The 23,492-nt window shown below is 28.8% G+C and overlaps 1 protein-coding gene across 1 annotated transcript in view; it reads left to right on the top strand.

Moving 5' to 3' along the window:
- The window catches only part of Fmr1 (synaptic functional regulator FMR1), a 104,912-nt gene that overhangs the window by 4,009 nt on the left and 77,411 nt on the right, over window positions 1–23,492 (top strand). Inside the window, exon 2 of the mRNA XM_067262547.1 lies at window positions 18,129–18,181. Within this exon, the coding sequence (XP_067118648.1) occupies window positions 18,129–18,181 (53 nt within the window). The remainder of the gene's footprint in view (window positions 1–18,128; window positions 18,182–23,492) is intronic.

The following is a 23,492-nucleotide window of genomic DNA, read 5'->3' as shown; positions in this document are numbered from 1 at the left end:
ATATTTCAATACAAATTATAAATTATCTTCATAATTTTAATGCATGATAAGTTAAACAGTTCAATAAATTTTAAACCAGTCAGAAAATAATGGTAATAATCATATACAACAGTTTAAGTTGATCAGGTGACTATAAGTAATATGTTAAAATTATTAATTACGTGATCAGTTTGAAAATTCTTGCATTCTTTATATACCTAGATCAGGAAGTTTAATTTCAGTTTTTGTTAAATTTTGACAAGAGAATTTGTTGAAAAAAATTGTATTTATTTCATTTTAAATATACAGATGATTCTATTATTAGAAATGTACTTTCATTGATTGTAATGAAAATTCGTTATTTGTGATGTTTTTTAACTTTTGCAATAATTTCAAATTAAAAATATGCATGCTGTTAGCATTGTTATTGTTTTGTTTTGAAATCAGTTTAAATGGTTTCAAACTCATAAAATTAAACAAACACACCACTGAGCCTATTACCGGTATGCGTCTTCTAATAAACAGACCGTTACAAACGTTTTCGAACTCAGGTTCATCTTCAGGTAATTAATAACTCCCAAACGAATGCAAGTAATCGGGATGATACTGGGTGGAACTGGATAGGTGCCTGGGTTGGGTCTAGTTCCTGGCAACGGTGCCATCTGCGGATCAATTTATGAGTGATGACTGGATAACCATGTTCTTTGGCTATATGTTCAATATGCCTCAGCTCGGCTCGGAGAGCTATCTGAGAAGACAAGTGTGTGTAGGCCCTCTTAATTAAGGCGTTAAAGGCTGCCAGTTTATAATGGGGAGGGTCACATGACCCTGCTGGTTACTTACAATCCATACCTTAAATCGCTATACTTTGCGATAGCTAAGAAAAAGAATATTTGCATCGCTTATAGAAGTTGTGCTACAATATTTTACATTTTATGGAACGGAAAAGACACCTCTAACAAAAAACGACTCCCGGGTGTGTATACCATCCCACTCATGGATCATAGATGGGACAGAAGTCTGGTTTACCTAGGATCCACCAAGCACTCTCTAGAAGTGAGAATGAAAGAGCGCACAGTGGATATTCTACATTCGAGGACCACCTCTGCTCTAGCCATCTATGCCTCAGACCCAGGAATAGAACCAATGTTCAATCAAGCGAAGTTGATCCACACTACACAATATGTACACCATCTTAGATGGCTAGAGGCTATTTGCATCTGCATGGCTAAACTCAAAGATGGTAATTGCATTAATCATAAGGATGAAATCACTCTGTCAACAGCCTGGCAGGTGCTCGTAGACAAGAACTTCTACAGCGGTTAAAGGGGCGCATGCTCGAATGACGTTATCAATATCCATACGATAAAGTTCTGACTGGTGTTCCAATCAAATTTAATTTGAATTGCATTCAGGAGTTATTAGTTAGTTGAAGAAGAACCTGAGAGTTTGAAAATATTTGTAATGGTCTGTTTATTGGAAGACACACACTGGTAACAGGCTCAGTGGTATGTTTGTTTACTTTACTCCGGTGTAGTATCACTGTTGTTTGACTCGTAAAATTGTTTGAATAATTTTTTGCAATATCTATAGCATCGTATAACTATTTTTTAACATACTCTGACACATTATTAAATATATGCAATCTTTGATTGATTTTGATTTATGATATAAACAAAAACTTTTCAAATACATAACAAAGAAAAATAATGAATAAAATTAATATTAAAAAATGCTTAGTAAGATTACAATTACTTTTAATTTATAAATCAAATTTTTACATTTTTAATTCTAAGATTGTATTAAAGGAAAGTATAATGAATGAAAATGAATTAGAATTACCAATAATTTTGTTTCATTTATGTATTATTCTATAAACTGGAGGGAATGCCAGAAATAAAAGTATACACCTTTTAAAATATGTTCCAGAAACAAATTTTAATGAAACAAAATGTTTTTGACACAATATTTTCATTCAGAAATATTCAACTGATGAAGATCTATAAACTTAGATCAAAAACATTTCTATTTCATTAAAATTTGTTGCTGGTTGTTAAGGTATGGATTTTATTTCTATTAGTACATATAATTATAGTTATATTTCAAAATTCTTAAAATTATAAGTTTAATGTGTGATTTACTTTTACATCATATTGGTATATTCTTTGTAGGTTATTCAAAAGAAAAAGTTATCAGTTTGAGTTCACTGAGTTTTACTACTATATATAATTTTCCTTTTTGTACTTAATTTCTGTATAGTTTGCAATCATGCATTTGGCAACTTTGCAAATTATTTACTTAGAATATTTCTGAAAATAATTACATAATAGTACAGTCAGTCACAATAAATTCAGACTTTAGGAATCGTAACAATAGAATGCTAATTTAGAAATTCTAGTTATAATGATTCTTACGAAGAAGGTTAGTTTACTGTGAAATGGTTAATGTAGTGTACTGTTTGGAGTGGTAAATAAGTGATGATCAAAATAAGTGTGAATGAACTTGCATTTTTTTAAATAAAAACAAAAATCAGATATTTGATAATTTATTTTAGCATTATTTAAAAATTTTTTTTATTAAAGTTTTAGAATATCTTTTTAATACTAAAATATTTCATTGTATTTCTAATAGTGGTCAAAAAACATTTTTATTTTAAATCAATAGTTTTAAATAAATATTTGAGATAACTTCTCTTATTTTATCATCAACATTAACAATAACAAAGAAGATAAGTTAAAAGTTCTCTGTAATAAAATAATATATTCAGGTAATGGCTTTAGAAGTTTAAATTAATTTTATAACTTTTTTTAAATACAAGAAATATCTACTGTATTTCTGTAAAGATAAGAGCATGCTCTTATATGTGCCAGCTTGTTTTGGCTTATAAGAGCACTGCACTGCTGTGTCAATGTAAATTTAATATAAATATACTGATACAATAACTATTCAGTGACACCCATTGATTTGTGATTTATGTTAACTATTATTAAAGATAGTTATTTTAGGTACTTTTTAAAATATAGTGTTGATTTTTTTCCCCATCTATAAGAGGATACTCTTTGATATACAGAAATATGGTATGAAACAAAAACTTTTTCTTTAGGAACTATAACTTGTTTAAACCAAACAAAAATCTGTTGTTAAATAATATATATTGTATAAATATTGTCTACTTGGAGCTTGTTTATTAATTAATAGGACTTATTATACTGGTGAAGTTTCTGATAAGTCCTATTAATAAACGAGGTTCAAGTAGACAATATTTACACAGAAATGTAAAACAGTAAGGACATGGAGGTAAAAAGAATTATATATTGTATTTCCTCTATTCCGAGATTTACTTTTTTTAACTGTTTTTTTTTTTCCCCTGAAATAAAGGTATCTTAAAATTTGATGCTATCTTAATTTGCAGTCAAAAACAACAATCAACAGTCATCATTAAGTAGAACACATACAACATTATGCACCAGTAATAAATATTTTCAGCTATACTAAAGTCACATCAGTTTAAATGAGCATTGTTAGTAATGACTGCTTAATTTAAACTTATTTTTAACATTTAAAATGCTTTTAAAACAAAACTTTGATGATGCATTTAAACTAGAAGCTATTGCTGTGTATATGCTAAGTATAGGAATAGAGTTTCCAAACATTACCTTTTTTTTTGTGGCATTTGTATTGTTTTTATAACTTGTTAATTAAACAAAACAAAATGCAATAAAATTAATTTTTTTTAAAATTTTTCCTCCATAAAAAATAAAGTTTAAAATTTAATTTAGAGTCATGGTGTATTTTAGAATTTAAGTAATTGTTAATATATTCTAAGGTAACTATAAATAATAATTCAAATTATAAGCCTTGGGAAGTAAAGACATACTTTAAGTATGAACCATGTTAGATATCTAAATAATTAATTTAACTTTGTAAACATTACAAGAATAGAAAGAAAGAAAGAAAGTTCTAAAATTAATAGTTTTATTTACAAAATACCAAATTTGCAAATATTTTCTTAATGAAATAAATAGTATAAATAATAAAAATACAATGTAATAACTGTACACTGGGCATTTTATTTATTTTTTACAAAATTCTTCAATTATATTCAAGAAATTAGCAAAATAAAATCTACATCTGTGTAAGAATAATCAAACTTAATCAGACTATTTTATTGTCATTACTAAAATGAATAAGCACATTTTTCAATAAAGGTACACACTACATTCTGCCCATGTTTTGAATGGATTCAGCCAATTGTAGTGACATTTCAAAGATGAAGAATAGTTCCATCTTTATTACAGATCCCATTTGAGAGCAAGCTATACAAAACTAACATACAGCTCTCTTTTAAGTTTGGAATTACAACCAATCTGTACCATTTGCAATACTCCTTTTCTAGTTTAGCACATGCTATTAACCTGTCCCCAATATAATACAGCCAGAGTACATCACTTTAACCAGCAAGGATTTTCAGATAATGCATCCTTGAACAAACTGTTTGAGAACAATAATCAGCTCAAACCAATCTCTGCCATTTTTTGTAGACAAATTTACACACTAAACTATATCATTACCATATGAATATCTCTGTTTACCAAAATATCTGTATACTATATAACTGATCCAAAAATTAACCTACTTGATATTCTTTGGCCTAACAAGACCCATGTCTGGTACATGGATCTTGATAGGCCAAACCCATAACACCACTACAAACAATTACAATAACAACAATATTACAAACCCATGAGCAAGAAGCATTATGAAAGAGAATTTGAAAATTGTTATATAAGATTGGAATGAAGAAAATTCAATGAATAAGGATGTTACATATAAAATTTTTGTTTTATGATTATAAATAATAGTAGTAGTTACAAAGACTGATTAATGCACATATAGTGTTTCAAAATAAATCAATACATTATACCACAAAACATTATAATCAAGGATTTGAATACTGAAGTAATGTTATATTTCAACAAAAGGTAAAATCATTTATATGGCTTTTTCAAATTCAGTTTTAATAATAAAGTTAATAAATTATATTTAATTATAAAATAGTTGCTTTAATAAATCTTGGAAAATATGACAATTATAATCTTGTATTTCAAGCTTTCAAGCTTAACCATGGTAGTATAGTGATATACTGTAGATTGACTTCAATCTAAATGTGAAACAGATTAAAGTACATAAAATTCATTAACAATACTTCAAACACTGCTTGTTAAGGAACCAAAAAATTTTATTTCATGAACATTCTTTATTCTGAACAATCTCAAGTATTAAATACATTACAAGAATTAAGAACAGTGAACTCTAAGCTTGTAATGTATTTAATGCTGATGATGATTAGAGTTGAAAATGTTCTGCAATAAGTTTTTGCTTTCCTTAATAAGCAAGTGTTGAGGGTATTGATAATTATAGTGTCAAGTTTTGTGGAATGTCAGAATTCACTAACTTCAGTAATGTAAAATAATCTGGTAAAATCTTGGTGTGAAAATTTGAGATTGGGGCCTGATACCTATTTAGTTATCATATAGTCAATTCAGAGCTTTCATTGTGGATGGAGGGCATGAAGTAGGTCTTTGTGTTTACAAAACAATCCATTTATTGGCACAAAAAGAGGCTTTCTGTAATCTTAAAGTTTCAACATCAGAAATGTCTTCTGGCTCTTCCTCTCCTTCCAAGATAGTCCCAGATAAGAGTTCCTGGATTGTAAGTTAGAATTCCTTTGATGTCTTGATTGGTCCTGGGGCAGTGCTGTCAACATTTCCAGTGGTGGGATAGATGTCAGTCTGTGAGAGGGAGACTGAGATGGAGGTAGGAACAAAAACACAGAAATAAAAAATGATTGACATTTGAAAGACTTGGGCAAAGAAGCCATTGCATTCTTGAAATTTGGGGTTTTTAAAGAATTTGTCCCCAAATCAAACATTTTATTGGTTTCCATCTCTTCTCATTTCCCTCTAATTGGTCTTTTCTCTGTATCCAGATGAATATATACCAGATTGGGTCAAAAATAGGTCTGTCTTCGATGTTCAACCTGCATTTTGACTCCAACCAATATAATGTTCTCAATATATAATGTTCAAAAATAGTGTTCTTAAAGAACATTATTTTTGATCTGTAAGACTAAATATCTGCATCCATAATTTCCAGTATAATAAGTCCTGTTAATATATAGAAAGTACTAGTATACAAAATAAATTTTAAAGATGTCCATATCCTTTATTTTACCATTATTTTGTCATTTCTACAAGTGCTAAAGTCAAAGTTCACCTTCTCGGTCTGACACACTAAAGTTTGACATGCGAGGTCAAGTCTTACTCATGACCTCACATTAGTTTGATTATTGTTTGGCTTACAATTGGATTTATAGTCTTTATACATACAAAACACGTACTATTTAAAATATTACTTATATTACCTTAATCATTCTTTATGTTCTTTTAATTTTTTATAACTTTCCCAATCTGTTTCTGATGCAAAGTTGTTTGACAGTATCTTTATTCTTATCAAATAAAATTTATTAGGCTGCAATTTGAAAAAATTTTAGACCTACAAATTCCCACTGTAGTCCATCCATTCGTTTGTTTGTCCGTCTGTCTTTCCTCAATCTCAAGAACAGCATAGATAGGTGAAAGATAAGACCAGATATGGAAACCTTAGGTGCAGAAGACCCCAATTTACAAACTTCCGACGTAACCTTAAAGTCTGTTATTTCAATTCAAAACTTTCCCCTGAAAGCAGTTAATAGATGACTGGCACGACTATTGTTAAAAGAAAAGTATGATGTACAAGAGCAAGCCACTATTAATTTGAGGTGGCAAGCATATATTTTAAATAAATTAAAAGTATGATTGTCACAATGCCAGGCTTCAATTTTTAATGTTACAATAAATAATTGCTCGTAATAAATAATTTCCGTAACATGTTAAAATAATAAGAATTAAATATATAAGCTTGGTAATAATATTTTCAATGTAATTTTTTGTATATAAATCAGCTATTGATTTAATTCATGATAGACAATTTTATTTTACTATATAAAATTCTTTCATTATAATAATATATTACAAACTTTTTTACAACGTACATTTGACTATTATGATTAAAAATGTTTCGTACATAAATATGTACTGTACAATATTTATGTACATTGTAAATATTGGAGTATATTGCAGATTTATATCGTCCCAAAGATGGGACGTCTCAAATAGTTTGAAGTTTTTTTAAACGAATTTCTCAGTCGTAGATTTATTATATAGTTATATTATAATTTGATTGTTATAAATGAAAAAGTATAATTGCATTTTAATTTTTTTTTCTTTCATCAGATGTATATTAATTATGTTGACGGTTATTTCATGGTATAATTATAATTCTTCTTAAAATATTAAGTATACTTTTTGATTTTGGTATTAGCGATCATGTTTTTTTTTTTTTTTTTTGTTTACAAGAAATAGTAAATTGAAGAAAAATGCATTCTGAAATAATTAATATTGGGAATATTTTTGAACGTACGATAAAATTATTATTATATTACAACATTCGTTTCAATTTGATTAGATACAAGAGTTAGAATATTGATTTATCTTTCTTAATTTTGACTGAATGATCAAGATGTAGAAATAAAATTTAATATTTAATATATTCAATTTTTAAGAATTTTTTTTAGATGAAATAGACTGGTATTAGGAGATGATCATTATCAAATAAACAAAATTGTTAATTACAGTTTGAATGAATTCTTCCCAATTAGGCATTTTTGTAAGATCAAAGAGCATTGATTTGATTGATATGAATGAAAGTAATTAGGAAAAGTTTTCTGTTAATGTGCATCATTTATTACACAGAGAAATTTATTTTAATACTAGATACCTACTAAAAAGTTTTTGCTTTACTGAACGATATTTAAAATATCGATAAGCTTTTTTCCAAAAGATAGAATGCATTGTTTTTTTGTAGTAAAAACTTTAATATTATGTTAAATTTAGAGTTTAATAATTCAGATGGGGCAGATACGCTCTGATTTTATTTATAAATATTTACATTTTTAATTAATATTGCTTTTTTTTTTTTTTTTTTGTTTTCAATAATTCATCAGAATAATTTAAACTTTAAAAGATTTAATTTTGCAGAAGAAAATATTAGAAATAAATATAATAATAATAGTTAATCTAAAACATTTATGCCTTTAATAATAATTTGAATATGAGCTATAAAGAATTTATAAGTTATGAATCAATTAGGTTATTGTTAGAACTATAAACGTTATCATGACATGTAAATATCCGTTACGGATTTATGCGGAAATTTTATTTCCAGATATGAAATGTGGTTTTGGATCTATAAATAGATAATTGTTTTATCCTTTACTTATATAAATTTTCTAAACAAAAATATTCATTGTGATTCTATATGTTTCTGACAATGTGTTGTTAATCAAAGTGTGATGTTTTAATAACAAAGTACATTTTATTTGAAGAAAGAATGTTTTGAATATATCTCATAAGAAAAAATCAATAATTGTTCTTGAGATTTATCACATTTCACTATAAGCATTAAAGATTAGTTTTATCCAAATATGTTTTTTTCTAAACAAAATTTTATAAATTAGCATTACAATCTAGCTCAGGCCTGGCCAGCCCAAATTGTTTCACAGGCCACTTTGATCACACGTAACATTACGGTGGGCCACAATTTAGGCAAACATGCTTTTAAAAAAGTAAAACAAATACAAAATGAATAAGATTTTATTGTTATACCAAGAGTTCGTATTCGTATCTGCTCATTATAACAATGACACGTGCAAATTTTCATTTATTTAATTGTTTTGGTATACACATAACGGGAAACAAAAGTTCTAATAAATATATAATATCGCTTAGCGGGCCACACAATTTAACGCGACGGGCCGTGGGTTGGCCAGGCCTGATCTAGCTTATAAGAAAAACTTTACAAGTATTTATTAAATTATCTTTGATAGAGAATTATAATTTAAAACCTGTGTTTTAATATTCTGTTTATAATTTCGATATCTTTTTATTTGTGTAATGAATTAATATCGTATCTTTTCTCATTTTAAAAAGTGTATGCTTAATGTTAATTTATAAAGTAATTAAAGTATAATATAATATATTGCGATAACCGAAACAAATTACTTTAAATTAGGTGAATGATTTAAAATAAAATATACAAATTTTAAATTAATGTTTTTATCTGTTAACAAGGAATTTCTATGCCGAAAACTAGCACTTTCTTGTTCAGAGGTTATTCATCTCTCTAGTGTTAAGATATTTCAAATTTACAAAAGTTTAATTTAAAAGCAATATTTGGAATATTTATTATATCAAAATTTGTCTTTTATGAATTTCTAATGCTTTTATATAAAGAAATTCACAAATAATTTTATTTTAATCAAATCTGTTTAAAGCTAAAATGGCATGTTACTTTTATTCTCTTTGTACTTGGATATTATTATATTTTTTTAGTTTTGGAATTTATTTCTAGTTTTCATTATACATTATTGAAGGATTTGGAATGAAAGATGGTAACACCATAATGAAAGTTCAGAAAAAATGCAAAAATTAAACATTTTAAGAAGTCTTCTGTTTTGTTTTTTTTAAATCAGAATAAAGAGCGTGTTATAGTTAAAAAGTACATACAGTATTTAAATTGAAATACATTGTTCAACTGTTATCAAACATTATAACATGCTAATGGGAATGACACCTTTACACTTACCTTTTGCACTCAAATCCTTAATTTAATTTCGATAATCTATATATATAATCAAGATGAGATGATGATGATAATAATAATAATAATAATAATAATAATCATCATCATCATCAGCGCAGAGCCCAAACGGTTAGGAGCTGAAAGTTGAAATTTGGTACACAGTTAGGGCACGTCACGACAACCCACACTAGAAGGGATTTTTCGAAATTCCTCCCCATGGGGGACAGGGACAGGATTAAGTCTTAACACTTCCATTAACAATAGAAGTGTTAAGTAACAATGGAAGTGTCAACAATGGAACTGTTATGTAACAATGGAATTGTCAAGAATAAAAGTGTTACGTAACAATGGAGTTGTTAAGAGAAAGTGACGTGCAAGACGCAGATGCAGTTTTTTCGTTTTTGCGGGAAATCGAATGTATTTTTAGACTTGTCTAAAAATTTTCTAATTAGTCTGGAAACAGGGAAACTCAATTCTTGCATTCTGTGAAAACAGGTAAGGTTGACAATAATGTAATAATCTTAATCTTCACTATCGTTAATTTTGTCTGAGCAACGCTGGGCCCACCCGCTAGTAGTAAATAGTTGAGACTAAATATTTTATATTGCAATATATCAAGATAATGATTGTATCTTGTTTAAATTAAGGAGAATTTAATTTAATTACTATGACATCTAAAAATTATATCCTTAAACATTGTAATAGTTTGATTGCTTTTATAAAAAATAATTTTTATCATCCCACCATCATAATTATTACTTAAAATTATACTATCCCAGGGTCCTCGTGTACTTCTCGGTATGCAGAGAATAGAAATTTCCAACACTCCTTAGGAAGTTGCGATTTTATAATTAATTTCTCTAACTTCTCACCCTCGGTTAGAAAGCCTGATGCACTGCAGCAAATGATGTTATTTGCTAGTCATGATACCCATGGTTATTTGCTAGCTATAATTGAGTATCAGACAAACAACACTGGATAAATTACTTACTGATTAATAATAATAATTACAAATAATAATCCTTTGATTTGTACACTTTTTAATTGTTTTAACAAATTCTTATAATGTCACAGTTAATAAAACTAAAATTTCCATTAATTGTTATCTCATTTACTTATATAGCTTAATGTTATCAGTATTGTTTAGTATAAGAAAAAATTAATATTTTTAAATAAATAAATATTCCTATGATAAGGTACAGCCCTGCTGCTTACTAACTGCACCATGAAAATTATGATACCATTGAAGATTTGTGATACTTAGAATGTTTGAAATTTTGAGTATTCCGAGAAAACTGATTATCTTCCTTTTTAAAGGAAAATGGTTGCAGATAATTAACTTCCAATGTATTTTTTTTTCACCTTGCAGTCATTTAATTAAGTATATTGCCGTATTGAATGTATAAGCAAAGAAATACTGATTAAGTATTGATTATTTCGTTGTTAATTCATAACTATTTGTTTTCTTTTTAAAAAATTTTCTTAACGAGTAATGTTTTTATGGAGTAAATGAGTGACGAATTTTCTTAAAAGATGAATAGACTACAATTTTTTTATAGTAGAAAATTTCAGTTTATTAATATTCTTTTGTAGAATTTTACTATGTAATTTTTAAAATTTGTAAAAATGTTCAAATTATTAGTACTTAATTATATATCGAGAATATTTGCTAAAAGTTATATATTCTATATCTACTATTAGTAATATAGAATTAGAAACAATTGTTTATAATTACACTGGTGTCTCAATTTCAAATTTAATTGTTCCTGGAGGCCGTTTGAATTGTTTGAAGTCCAAATCAATTTTCTCCATTAATTAATCTGTTCATAGACGTTAAACAATACCATTTGAATAAACTTAAACAGCAAATACACATAATTAAATGGCAATTAAATGCCCTAAGTAATAAATTAAAACCAGAAAATTCAGCAAAAAATTTTCTGGTATTTATGAAGGTATATCTTATCCAGTTGTTAACGGACATTGCTTAATAAATTAAAACATGAAAACAGTAAATAAGATACATAAATACTGTATAGTAAAACAAAAAATTCCATTAACTGTACTTTAGGAGTGGTGATTCCCCGTTTCTTAAGGTTACTATGCATCGTGCTTGATTTTCTCACAAATAATCCTCTCAGAAATATCACCAATCAGTTGCTTCTCGTTTATTCACACTATGAGGCATTTTTCCATCTCGGTAATGTATTTCCTGGTGGTCACCATTGTCACACCTTGTTGTTGTCATAATGTTAATTACATTTGCTGGTTTTTTGCTTTCTTGTTTTCAAGACTGGCATACACTGTTGATTTTGACAGTTTAAACATTGCTGCCATATCTGCCACATGTGTACTACTATCATACTTTGCAATAAGTTTCTTTTTCCACCTCAGTTATTAATAGTACAATGTTCCTGTCTTAGTTGTTTCCACTTTTCTCAAATGCCATGGTTAATAGGTAGAGTTATATACAGGGGGGTGCAAAAGTAAGTATACCATTGTTATTATGGATAAAAACATACAGGGAGAAAATAGGAAGAAAAAACATTTATTTTTATTTACAAGTTAAAATGACAAATAAGGAATACAAACTAATAAAAGATAATAAAAATAATAATAATGAACACCAAACATTGGTATTTTTCAGATTTTCAACTGTATACGTACTTTTGCACTCCCCTGTATATAACCAAATACACCAAAAATAAAGTGAGAAAAGCATTGAAAACACACAAGCATAATGTAAGAGATGCTTTTAGTGATGTTTCTGGAGGAGGTGGCATAAACAAAATCAATACAAAATAAATAGGAATATGTTTCAGGCATCCATGAATGAATATGTATGTATATTTTTTCAATAAAACATACAGTATTGAAATTTTTACTAATACAAAAATTATATCGTAAAACAAACGCACCTTAACGCTAAGAACTTTCAATTTAATCATAAAAAAATGTTTTCGACCCATTCAATGGGCCATCATCAGGCTAACTGTTAGCCTGATGATGGCCCATTGAATGGGTCGAAAACATTTTTTTATGATTAAATTGAAAGTTCTCAGCATTAAGATGTTTTTGTTTTACGATTTAAAAGAGTCTGAGTGAGAATAGGAGAAGAAAAATTATAACTTTATTTATAGTCAGAATTGATGAAACAGGTTTTATACCACCACTATGTTGATCTCATACAGATGTATTGCTAGATGCAACTTTAGTTTTGCATTGCTGGCCTTGATTGAGGGTCATCCATTGTTGTCAGGGTGAAAAAACATTGATGATAATCATGCACCTTTGTAAAATATGAATTCAAAGTTGTTTGCTATGCCTTATTTTTCCTCTCGTTGAAAATTTTACAAGATGCAAGGCTTCATTTAAACTCTTTCATACAAATTATTACAAAAAGCTTCGTGTCCTTTGATTATTATATTTTTCTCTTCTATCAATATAGCTATTAGTTTAGCTATTAATGAGGACTTACCACACCAATCAAAGAGGGAACTAGATTAGAACTTCTTTATTCTTTTAACTTCAAAGTGTACTTTTTGGGTCTTTTGACCCCTCTTCAGTTGGAGTAGAAAGAACAAAGAAGTTCTAATCTGGTTACCTTTTTGATCATGGTATGATAAATCCTTATTAATAGCCACTTAGACCTCCTTACAAAGTCACTTTGCTCCCAGTCAGGGTCTATTTTCTCAACACTTTTCAATGAGTGTTGAGAAATTTATCTATCTGTTACTAGACTTTGCCTTCCTGCTGCAACCAATGTTGACAAATGTAGAAAGAAATTGTTTAAAGGTATCAATAGTTACCTTCTAAAGTTACAGACTGATGCAATTTATTGACGACTTGAACATCAAGAAAAGGATTCACTTAGTTTCTTTTATTTTAAATTATTGGTTTTTTTTTTCTCTAATTTTATTATCCAATAACTTTCTTTAAAATGGTAAAATACTATGTGAACAATAAACACTTTTTAGAATAATAAGAAAACCAATACTGCATAGAATTACTGTTAAAACAAAGTTGATACCAACAGTACTACCAGGCATGAAAATAATAGGCTATCTTGATTTGCATTTAGAACTTTCAAAAGATATTTTACACAGCTACACATCCACAAGAGCCGAATTATCGGGCTAGAGTTGGCTATAATAAATAAATTAAGACAATTTGGCACTAGAGCTTGGCGTTAGGCGCCAAGCTCTAGTGCCAAATTGTCTTAATTAATATACTGGAGGAGGCGATCGGACTGAAGGTCCGGGTAGCGTAACTGGTAACGTGTCTGCACGGATAGCAGAAGTTGCGGGTTCGAGTCCCGCTTCGGGCCGATTTCTTTTCCTCCAGTTCCAAATTATTAAAATTATTTATTTAATTTAATTATAATTATTAAGTTTAGTAAGAGATGGCGCCTAACGCCAAGCTCTAGTGCCAAATTGTCTTAATTTATTTATTATAGCCAACTCTAGCCCGATAATTCGGCTCTTGTGGATGTGTAGCTTTGTAACGGGTTAGTCGTTATTTATTGATATTTTACACATTGTGAAAAAAAAAAAAAAAAATTGAAATTTTAAAACTGGCATCTAGAATATTAAGCAATAAAACAAACATTGATTTGGCTCGATTTGCATTCATATTAGTAAAGGCTTGGATTAGTGAGTTGCTCTGCATTTGATTTTTAATGGTCTATTCATCTATTCCAGTCTGAGGATGTTAGAGTAAAATAAAATGAAAGAACTTATTGAAAATAATTGGTATTAACAACAATATATTTTTAGGAAGTAGAATATGCAAAAATTACTTGTGTAGATGACAAAGAATAAATACTTAAGTATGATTACTTATTCAGATTTTACTGTTCTCGTTTTGTGGAATGACAGTGGCAATCAAATTCTATGCGAAATTGCGTTTTGCGGTTGCTAGCAAGTGAATAAGAACTGAACAATTCACGTCATTAGATATTATTGATGACAAAACTTTTTAAAATTTATTTTAACAAATTTATTATCATCATATATTTTATTAATATTAATTGATAAATAAAACAGAAATGAAGCAATTAAATAAAAAAGAAAAATTTTGTCATTCATAAGCATTTGTATCTTTGATGATGATTTAAGAGGTTCCTTCTCAATATTTCTTTTTTAATTTTACTTATTTTATAGCTACAATGAAGTGTAATAGAAAAATGTTTTAATGTTTGAGATGGTGCCTCATAAATGGCATAAAGTTTTGAGCTTTTGATGGCTGTTACAGAGGAAGAAGGTAGAGCACATTATGCAAAAATTTTATTTCTGTCCTAGAGGTTTTCCATAGAGTATAAACTACCATGAGTTATACTACTGTGATCAAAAAGTATTGGGAATGGTTCATTTAAATTGCATGTGTGCAAGAGGGTGCTGTCGTCATTTGGTATGACTTTCATTGACATCTAGCAGCAATTTGTATGTCATCATCTGTTTTCCTTTGCAAATAAATGCTTGTTTTGTGTTTAAAGAATTTTTGCACCAGCAATTTTTCAAAATATCAAGCGTAATTGAGCAAAGAACAATTATTAAATCTTGTTTTTGCAGTAGAATTACTGCTACAAAAATATATTGAAAATGTTACAAAAAGCCTTCGGTGGCAATAGTCTATCAAAAACAAGAATTTTTGAGTGGTACAAGATGTTCAAGGTAGGCAGAGAATGCATCAAAGATGAATCATGTTCTGGTAGACCATCCACTTCAACTGATGAACAACATGTCACTAGAGTCAGAGATTTGGTGCTCAATAATCGTCACTTAACAATTAGGGACATTTTTGAACATGTTCTAGTATCATTTTGATCTTGCCAAGCAGTTTTAAAAGATTGTTTGGGCTTGCAGCATATCGCTTCTCTCAAGTGGCTGAGGAAATGCTTTCCTTTGTCAAGGTGAATTGTTCTTAAAATGCATTATTGTGGATGATGAAACAGGGATCTACACTTTTGACACCAAAGCAGCTCTGCAACCAAGTGGATGGCACTTGAAAGATGAAACAAGACTGAAAAGACCATGTCAAAGTCAGTCAGAAATCAAGGTTGTGTTGACTGTTTTTTTTTAACTGGTGGAGTTGTGCATAATGAATTCCTTCCAACTGGCCAAACTGTCAGCAAAGAATATTAATTGAACATTTTGCATCATTTGCACGAAACAATTTGTAGAAAACAAGCTGATTTGTGGTGGGAAAGTGCAAACATTTATGCATTATGGACTAAAAAACTAATGCATTGTCAAGGGTGCCAAAAACATTGCTATGGCTCACTGTAACCATTATTTTTTTTGTAACGTTTGCTTAACCCAAATTTTGTTAACACAAAGGGAAAATTTTGAGTCTCCAACTTTGTATTAATAGGGTTTGCGTATGTATTTATTCCTCCTTTTTTAAATATACAGTAGAGCGTCGTTTATCCGAATCAATTGGGGACTGGGGTTGTTTGGATAACTGATTTTTTTTGGATAACCGATTATGTACGAAAAAACATATTAACCTATCCCATGTTGAAATTTTTTTCCGTTGCGTGTCGTTTTGTGTTGAATTTTCATCGATTTTAAGCCTAACGAAAATTTTTATAATAATAATCGAGGCTATTGTATCCTTAAAAATGATTCTTTATTTTGTACAAACAAAATAAATATATTGAAAAATATAAAAACAAAAAAATTATACTATAGAAGTTAATCTAGTATCAGAAATGTTCGATTCGGCATGACAAAGTCCGACTGGAAAGCATTAGGTTAACTGACATTTCAGTTGACTGGCTTTTGGATAAACGACGCTCTACTGTATAATTTTTTAAAATTTAACTTATTAAACAGATTTTAAAATTATTACGTAATTTGTTAGTAATATTGGTATTTAAAAAAACAAGTTTTTCTTGATTTTTTTTTTAATTGTTACTGTAATATTATTATATATTAAAATATTTTAATAAGGTATCTAGATGAATTGAATTTTAAATTTGTGAAATGTATATACTTGTTTTGATGAAAGATGAACGTGATATTACTTTCAAATAAGGTATTTGCTGATGTCTTAAAACATGGTCATTTATATTTACCGTATTTTATGGACTATAAGAAGCACTTTTTTCTTCGAAAAATTGCCTCCAAAATTCAGGTGTCTTATAGTCTGTAGCATCTTATGGGTATTTTTTTAAAAAATTGCTTAAAAATTAAGGTGCGTCTTATAGTCCGTAAAATACGGTATGTTGTCACAAATGTTGCTAGGATTCCATAGAATCCTATTTTTTATTTAAAAAAAAGAATTATTACAATTTTTTAAATGTACTGTGAAAAACTCAAGTTCATTTCTGGAACACTATCTTCTGATGGCATTCAACAAGGATTTGAATAGACTTGAAGGAGATTTGAGAACATTTTTGTAAAGAATGTTTTTTGAGACTTCCCCCTCCAGAAAGGAATGTTGTTAGTGACTTGTAGTCAGACCTAGGGTATGTCCTATGTGGCAGCATCCAGCAACTGTGAGTGGAAAGAATCTTTGTATGCACTTTCAATTCACGAGTGACCTCTGTCTACAGTGAACACATGTTGTTTACAAAATGGTGGCAACAAGACTTCATCAAATACTTGCTATGGAAAATATGACAAGCATTAAAACAATAAATTTGAAAGGTAAACGCTATCACTAACTAGATACAATACACAACAAATATAAAGAATCTTCATAGAATAAGTTTTAAAAAAAGTTTTATTTTTAAAATGTTGCATTTACAAAATCAGAAATTATTAAGTTATGTAAAAAATTATTAATTAAAGTATATACAACATATATAAACAATTTGACATTCTGTTTTCATTAATCTACAAAATCAACCATTTTCTTTGGAAGCACGAACAGTGGAAGTGGTGATAAAACTTGCTTGGTAGCTGCTTCCTGCATGTGCACGTAGAAGTGTCATCTGGTGGTTATTGCACGCTAAACGCAGTTACTTCAGACATGCACATTTGCTTGAACTAGTTTGTCTGCTTTGCTTGGAAGCACATTCATGCCCATGGTTGCTGGACGCTGGCACATACGATGTACCCTTAAAATAAACGTGTATTTGTTTTCTAATACAAATAATTGTATAATCTGTAAAAGAACCTGTTGGTGTATTTAACCTGTCTTTGTAATTCATACAAAGTCATGAATAGATAACATTTGAATTTATAGTATGAATTTAGTTTGGAACAAGGTTGCAGTTTACTGGAAAAATACATATTGCAATACCAAGCTAGATTGATGAATTAGATGTGACATGATCTCGCATTCCCACTATTGGTTATCATTCGTCACATGCCTTTCAACTTTTGCTAAACCAACTATAGTTCTTAACTTGTAATTTTCTATATGAAATTTAAACTTATGTTCCTTTTTAAATTTTTCAGGCTTTTGTTACTGATGTTCATGAGGATGAAGTCAGTGTAGCCTTTGAAAATGAGTAAGTAATATTGTTTAGAGTACTTACTAATAAATTATATCTAAATTTCAATGTAATAAATTCTTATAATGTATATAAATATTTTAATTATATAATTTTTATTAAAATTGATTCAAAACATAAGTAATGTATTTATTACATTAATAAAAAAAATACAGGTAATCCCTGACTTGTGACAGTTCAGTTCTGAGATCTCTGTTGTTAATCAGATTGACATAAAAATAGAGTATGACTTTTACGGTCATGCATAAGCCTATATAATATCATACATATGCATATATTGTAATTAGCTACTCTCATATCATAATACAATATAGTGTTGCTCTTCAAATCAACATTTAATATTTCAATTAATTATGGTATTTTATTAGTAGAGAGTTACATGTGCAAGTAGTCAAGTATATTAAAAAGTATGAAAAAATTATATCGAAGGATTATTATGGAATGATCTTACTATTATTATTAATTCATTTTAGCTTTATAAAATTGCAATTATATTGATGATCTGGACTGAACAGATGCAGGAGTTATAGGTTCGAGTCCTGCCTTGGGCCAATTATTTTCTTCCAGAACCTTTTAATTAATTATTAAAATATTAATTATAATTATTAAGTTTAGCAAGAAGTGGTGTCTAATGCCTACCTCTAGTAATGAACAGTTCTGCAGAAAGTTAGTTTTATTTTATTTTTTTAATTTGTTAATGAAACAAATTCAACTTACAGTTAATTAAGCAGTTGTCATAAAAAGTTTTCTTTTCTATTACAACATTAAATTTGACATTTAGCTGTTATACTGTGTCATTAGCACTAATTGCTTAGACCAGGCCTGGCCAACCTAAATTGTTTCACGGGTCACTTTGACACTTTGATCGCACATAACATTATGGTGGGTCACATAACATTATGGTGGGCTTTTAAAAAAGTAAAAGAAATACAAAATGAATAAGATTTTATTGTTATACTAAGAGTTCGTACTTGCACTTGTGCACGACAAGCAAATTTTCATTTATTTAATTGTTTTGGTATACACATAACGGGAAACAAAAGTTTTAATAGATATATAATATCGCTTAGCGGGCCACACAATTTAACGTGACGGGCCGCATGTTGGCCAGGCCTGGCTTAGACTCAAAAATATATAAATAACATCGCTAGACCCGATATACTATAAGCTAGACTCCAACCAAATGCCAAATTCTTTTGGGCTAGATATGGCTAAATACTAACGAACCCCGCTCCGGGCCGATTTTTCTTCCAGTGATTCTAAATTATTTAAATTAATTAATTAAATATTATAATTATTAAATTTAATAAGAGATGGTGCCTAACGCTTCCCTCTAGTACCAAATTGGTTGCATAATTTATTTAGTATTTAGCCATATTTAGCCTGATAGAATTTGGCATTTGGTTGGAGTCTGACTCAAAAATAACTTCTAAATATTAATAACACTTTTTTTTATGATCAATAATATTGTCAGAAATATGGTTGGTTGTAAGTTGGGGATTGACTCTACATATTTAATTTATTTTTTAGAGAGTTATGGTTTTTATATTCTAGTCTTTACATAGCAAGATTTCAGTACTAAATATTTTTAAAATAATAGTACACTTAATTCTGTTTTCACGTCATAAATATGTTCCCAAAAATTTATGTAAAAAAATACTGTGTGGAAAAATGGATAATCAACTCCAGACCTTAAAAATCAGTAAAAATAATACAGTAAACTAATTAATGTAATAGGATGTTTAAACAAAATATTTCAATTTTAATTACAATTGTCTTTTTTCTGATTTATTAACTTACTTATCATCAAAATTTAATAAATTTATATTTGAGCAAAGTTTGTTTTAGCACAAGTTTTTGTTTTTTGACTTTTCCAGTTAAATTCCAAAATTACTCTGGCTTTAATACCAAATGGCATACAAAAACTGTTACATATTGAAAGAAATTCAGAAGTGCAATCATACGAACAAATTGTCAAACTTCAAATTACAGTTTTTCAGACTGATTGTTGCTATACATGTTTAAATCAAGTCATAAAAAAACATTCAGATCTTTAAATTTACTTGTGTGTATAGCAGTCTTAAATTCAAATTTAAAAAATTTTTTTAAAGAATAGTTTTCTAGAATAGGAAGTTGAATACTTTTCTTAAATTTAAAATCAAATGAAGATTTTTAAAAGACAAATGTTATTTAAGTAGGTTAGGTCAAAACAAATTGTGTAGAAAGGAATTTTTTCTAGACCATGTTAAATCAAAATTGCATTTAAAAAAGTCCATGTAAAAAACAGAATTGGCTGTATCAGCTTTTTTAAATGACTCACTCACATTAATTATAAATATTATGAATATAAATATATACCGAATTTCATTTGGAATTTACACAAAATTCTGAAATAAAATTTCTGAAGTTTATGTAATACAGTGGTGGTTATGGAAATTTCCATCATACAAACAAATTATTAAACTTCAAATTACAACTTTTCAGACTATATATGATATATACAAAAAGCATTCAACAGATCTATGCAGTTTGTAATAACATGTAGTATAGAGAAGAAATCAAGAAGAATAAACTAGTGAAATTCAATTTATTACATAGAATGTTATGTTGAACTTAAATGTTGTTTTACACTACAGCCTCACTAATTCTGTTAGCAAACACTGTTGCAAGAACTTGCTGTTCAGTCAGACTTCTTTCACATGAATCCAGGTGTTTGTCTGGATGGGCAGTATAGTTTTCAGACATCCAGAAAGTGTCTGGGTATCTCTGCAGACTCCTTTTCCAGTAATCTCTTGAGTTCAGTGCAATGTATGACATGCAGAGGAAAATTGGTGACCTTTGTTTAGTGTGACACAAAAATAAATGCAATAGACAAAATGTGGGTTCACCCTTTTATGGAAAAAAGATTGCTTCTTGGAACTTTCTATGTACGTTTTGAGGAACTCAGAGCTTTTCAGTAAGTATTTTGTTTGTATTATTTATCATTAGGCATCCAAATGATAACATGAAAAAATGGTGACACTTTTGGTTTAATAAAGCATTTTACATTTAATTTTTTTATTTAAAGAAATTTTAATATGAAAAGTTTGATGTTTTTAAAAAAATATGCTTTTATGTCTGCATGTATGTATGTATGTATGTATGTATATATATATATATATGCTTGCTGATTTAGGAAAAGGTTATTGTATGAGTTCATATTGCTGTTTTAATTTATATTATATCCTTAAAGTTTAATGAGTTTTTTAAGGAAGGATAAAATAATTTTAAAATATTACAAATTGAAGACTAAATACAAATAAATTTGATAAAATATGAATGAAGAACTTCATTTATAGATTTTTTTTTTATATAGTGAAGACAGAATTAAGAATAATGTTTTAAATGAGAATTTTTATTCTCTAAACATTATCTATATGAAAAATAATTATAACTTTTCAACAATGGTGTTGGTATCATGGAGCATGTGCAGAAGTTAATTGGATTATGTAAAGACATGCTTTTGCTCCAGTACTCTGCTAGGTTGCAACTTGGGCAAATGTCTGTGCCAGGTCCATGAACCGGTAGCAGAGAGATCCGGGCAGATTATGGAGATATCATGTCCATGACATGTGAAAAGTCTCATGCCTTACAATGCACTAGTACTCATCCAGGTGACATCCAATTCCTGGGTTTTTGTCCTTGGGCAAACACACACATGAAAAAGAGCCCTTAGGGGAAAAAAAAGGCTTAAGTAGATTAGCAAATAATAAATGAATATTATTTCTCAGTAAATGGGATTCTGATATTTCATAGGACCACCTCAAGCTCAACTCTTCTAATACACTTCTGCAGTTGCTGGGAAATATTAGAAGAGTTACTTTCAGACTCCTTTTGTGATCTTTGTATTCATAATTTGCCAGCTGTTATCAATAGTGTTGAGAGCAGAACTGTTATCTGACCAGTTTAGGCATATGGTCTGGACCATTTGTAGGAATTTTTACCTAAATAATTTTTGGATCACTTTAAAACACAATAATACCAACAAATCAAAAAGAGAGACATTAAACTTCACTTGCCATCTTGGCACAGTGACATGCCAGAGTCATTCTAGGAGATGCAGGATTTCATGTCATTAAATTGTTCCTTGATTGTTAGAATTAGCTTGGCAGGTAAAATGTTATTGTAGCATTCACTCTGTATTCACAGACTTTTAGGAATTGTAGTCTGCTGACTTCTTTACTGGATAATCATCTCAACACCATTTAATTCCTTAGAAACTACTCTGTGCATCAAGCATTCCCTGATATGAGCCTTGCCTTTTCTACACCTAGTAAAATAAGGTTTTCTGTTGGGTCCTTAAAGGTTAAATTTAGATTTATTTAAAAAAATAAAACAATAATTCTATATGTCGATATATTTGTTCACAAGCTTTTAAGCCTAGGTAAGCCACTGTCTGTACATTTTATTTGTCAGTCAGTAATAGTGCTTCTTTTGTGGATAGTAGACTTTTAAATCCACATTGCACAGATGATCATGCATAGTGCATTTGCTTTTGTGGATGTTCTCTCACCATTCTATTCTAGCATGCTGTACTCACAAATTTTCTTCCTGATCTAAATTTTCTTTCAGTGTTGTCATATTCGTTTCTCCTTTGTAACAAATTCACAATTGATTGATGTTCTCTCTACATTGTTTCATGAAAGGATAAACCAGTATCAAAGCAACAATTATAAACTTTTACACAGTGTTAAATATCAAACTTCCCATTTTTATTATAGAAGTGCATTGCCATTGCGTGGGCTTCTTTTTATACCAATGATAGATGGTCGTATTGCTACAGTAGACCTTGCCAGCCACTGAAAAGTGTTCTCATGTTTATGATGTCATGGATGATAGTCTTTACAGTTTTTTATAGGTCAAGGCAAAATGATATTCTAATTTAAAAATAAGCACAATTTTATTTAATTTTATGGGTGGTGCAATTTCAATGATTGCTACTGTATCACTATACAGTGGAATTTTGACTTTGTATTTTTATCTCAATATGTAATAGGTTCAAACATCATTATAGGTAAAAAAAAAAGAACAGAAGCATAAGCTATAATTCATACCTAATTTTATTGTTATATTTATGTATGTTTCCAGTTTACACTAAAAATTAGTTGCATGTCAATTTCTACATTATTTTACATTCCATTGTCTGACAACAATCTTTGACTTTATGTATGAAAATTTTTAAGTTCAAAGTTTGTTTTCTGTGAATTATAACGATGCTGAGTTTATTAGTTTAACCACCTGTAAATGCATATTAAAAGCTGATAAGGAA

This window comes from Centruroides vittatus, unplaced genomic scaffold, assembly GCF_030686945.1.
Source record: "Centruroides vittatus isolate TY-2023 unplaced genomic scaffold, ASM3068694v2 contig_1033, whole genome shotgun sequence".
In the NCBI taxonomy this organism is placed as follows: Eukaryota; Metazoa; Arthropoda; class Arachnida; order Scorpiones; family Buthidae; genus Centruroides; species Centruroides vittatus.
The sequence above is the reverse complement of the archived record's forward strand: the minus strand, read 5'-3'. Positions and strand labels throughout refer to the sequence as shown.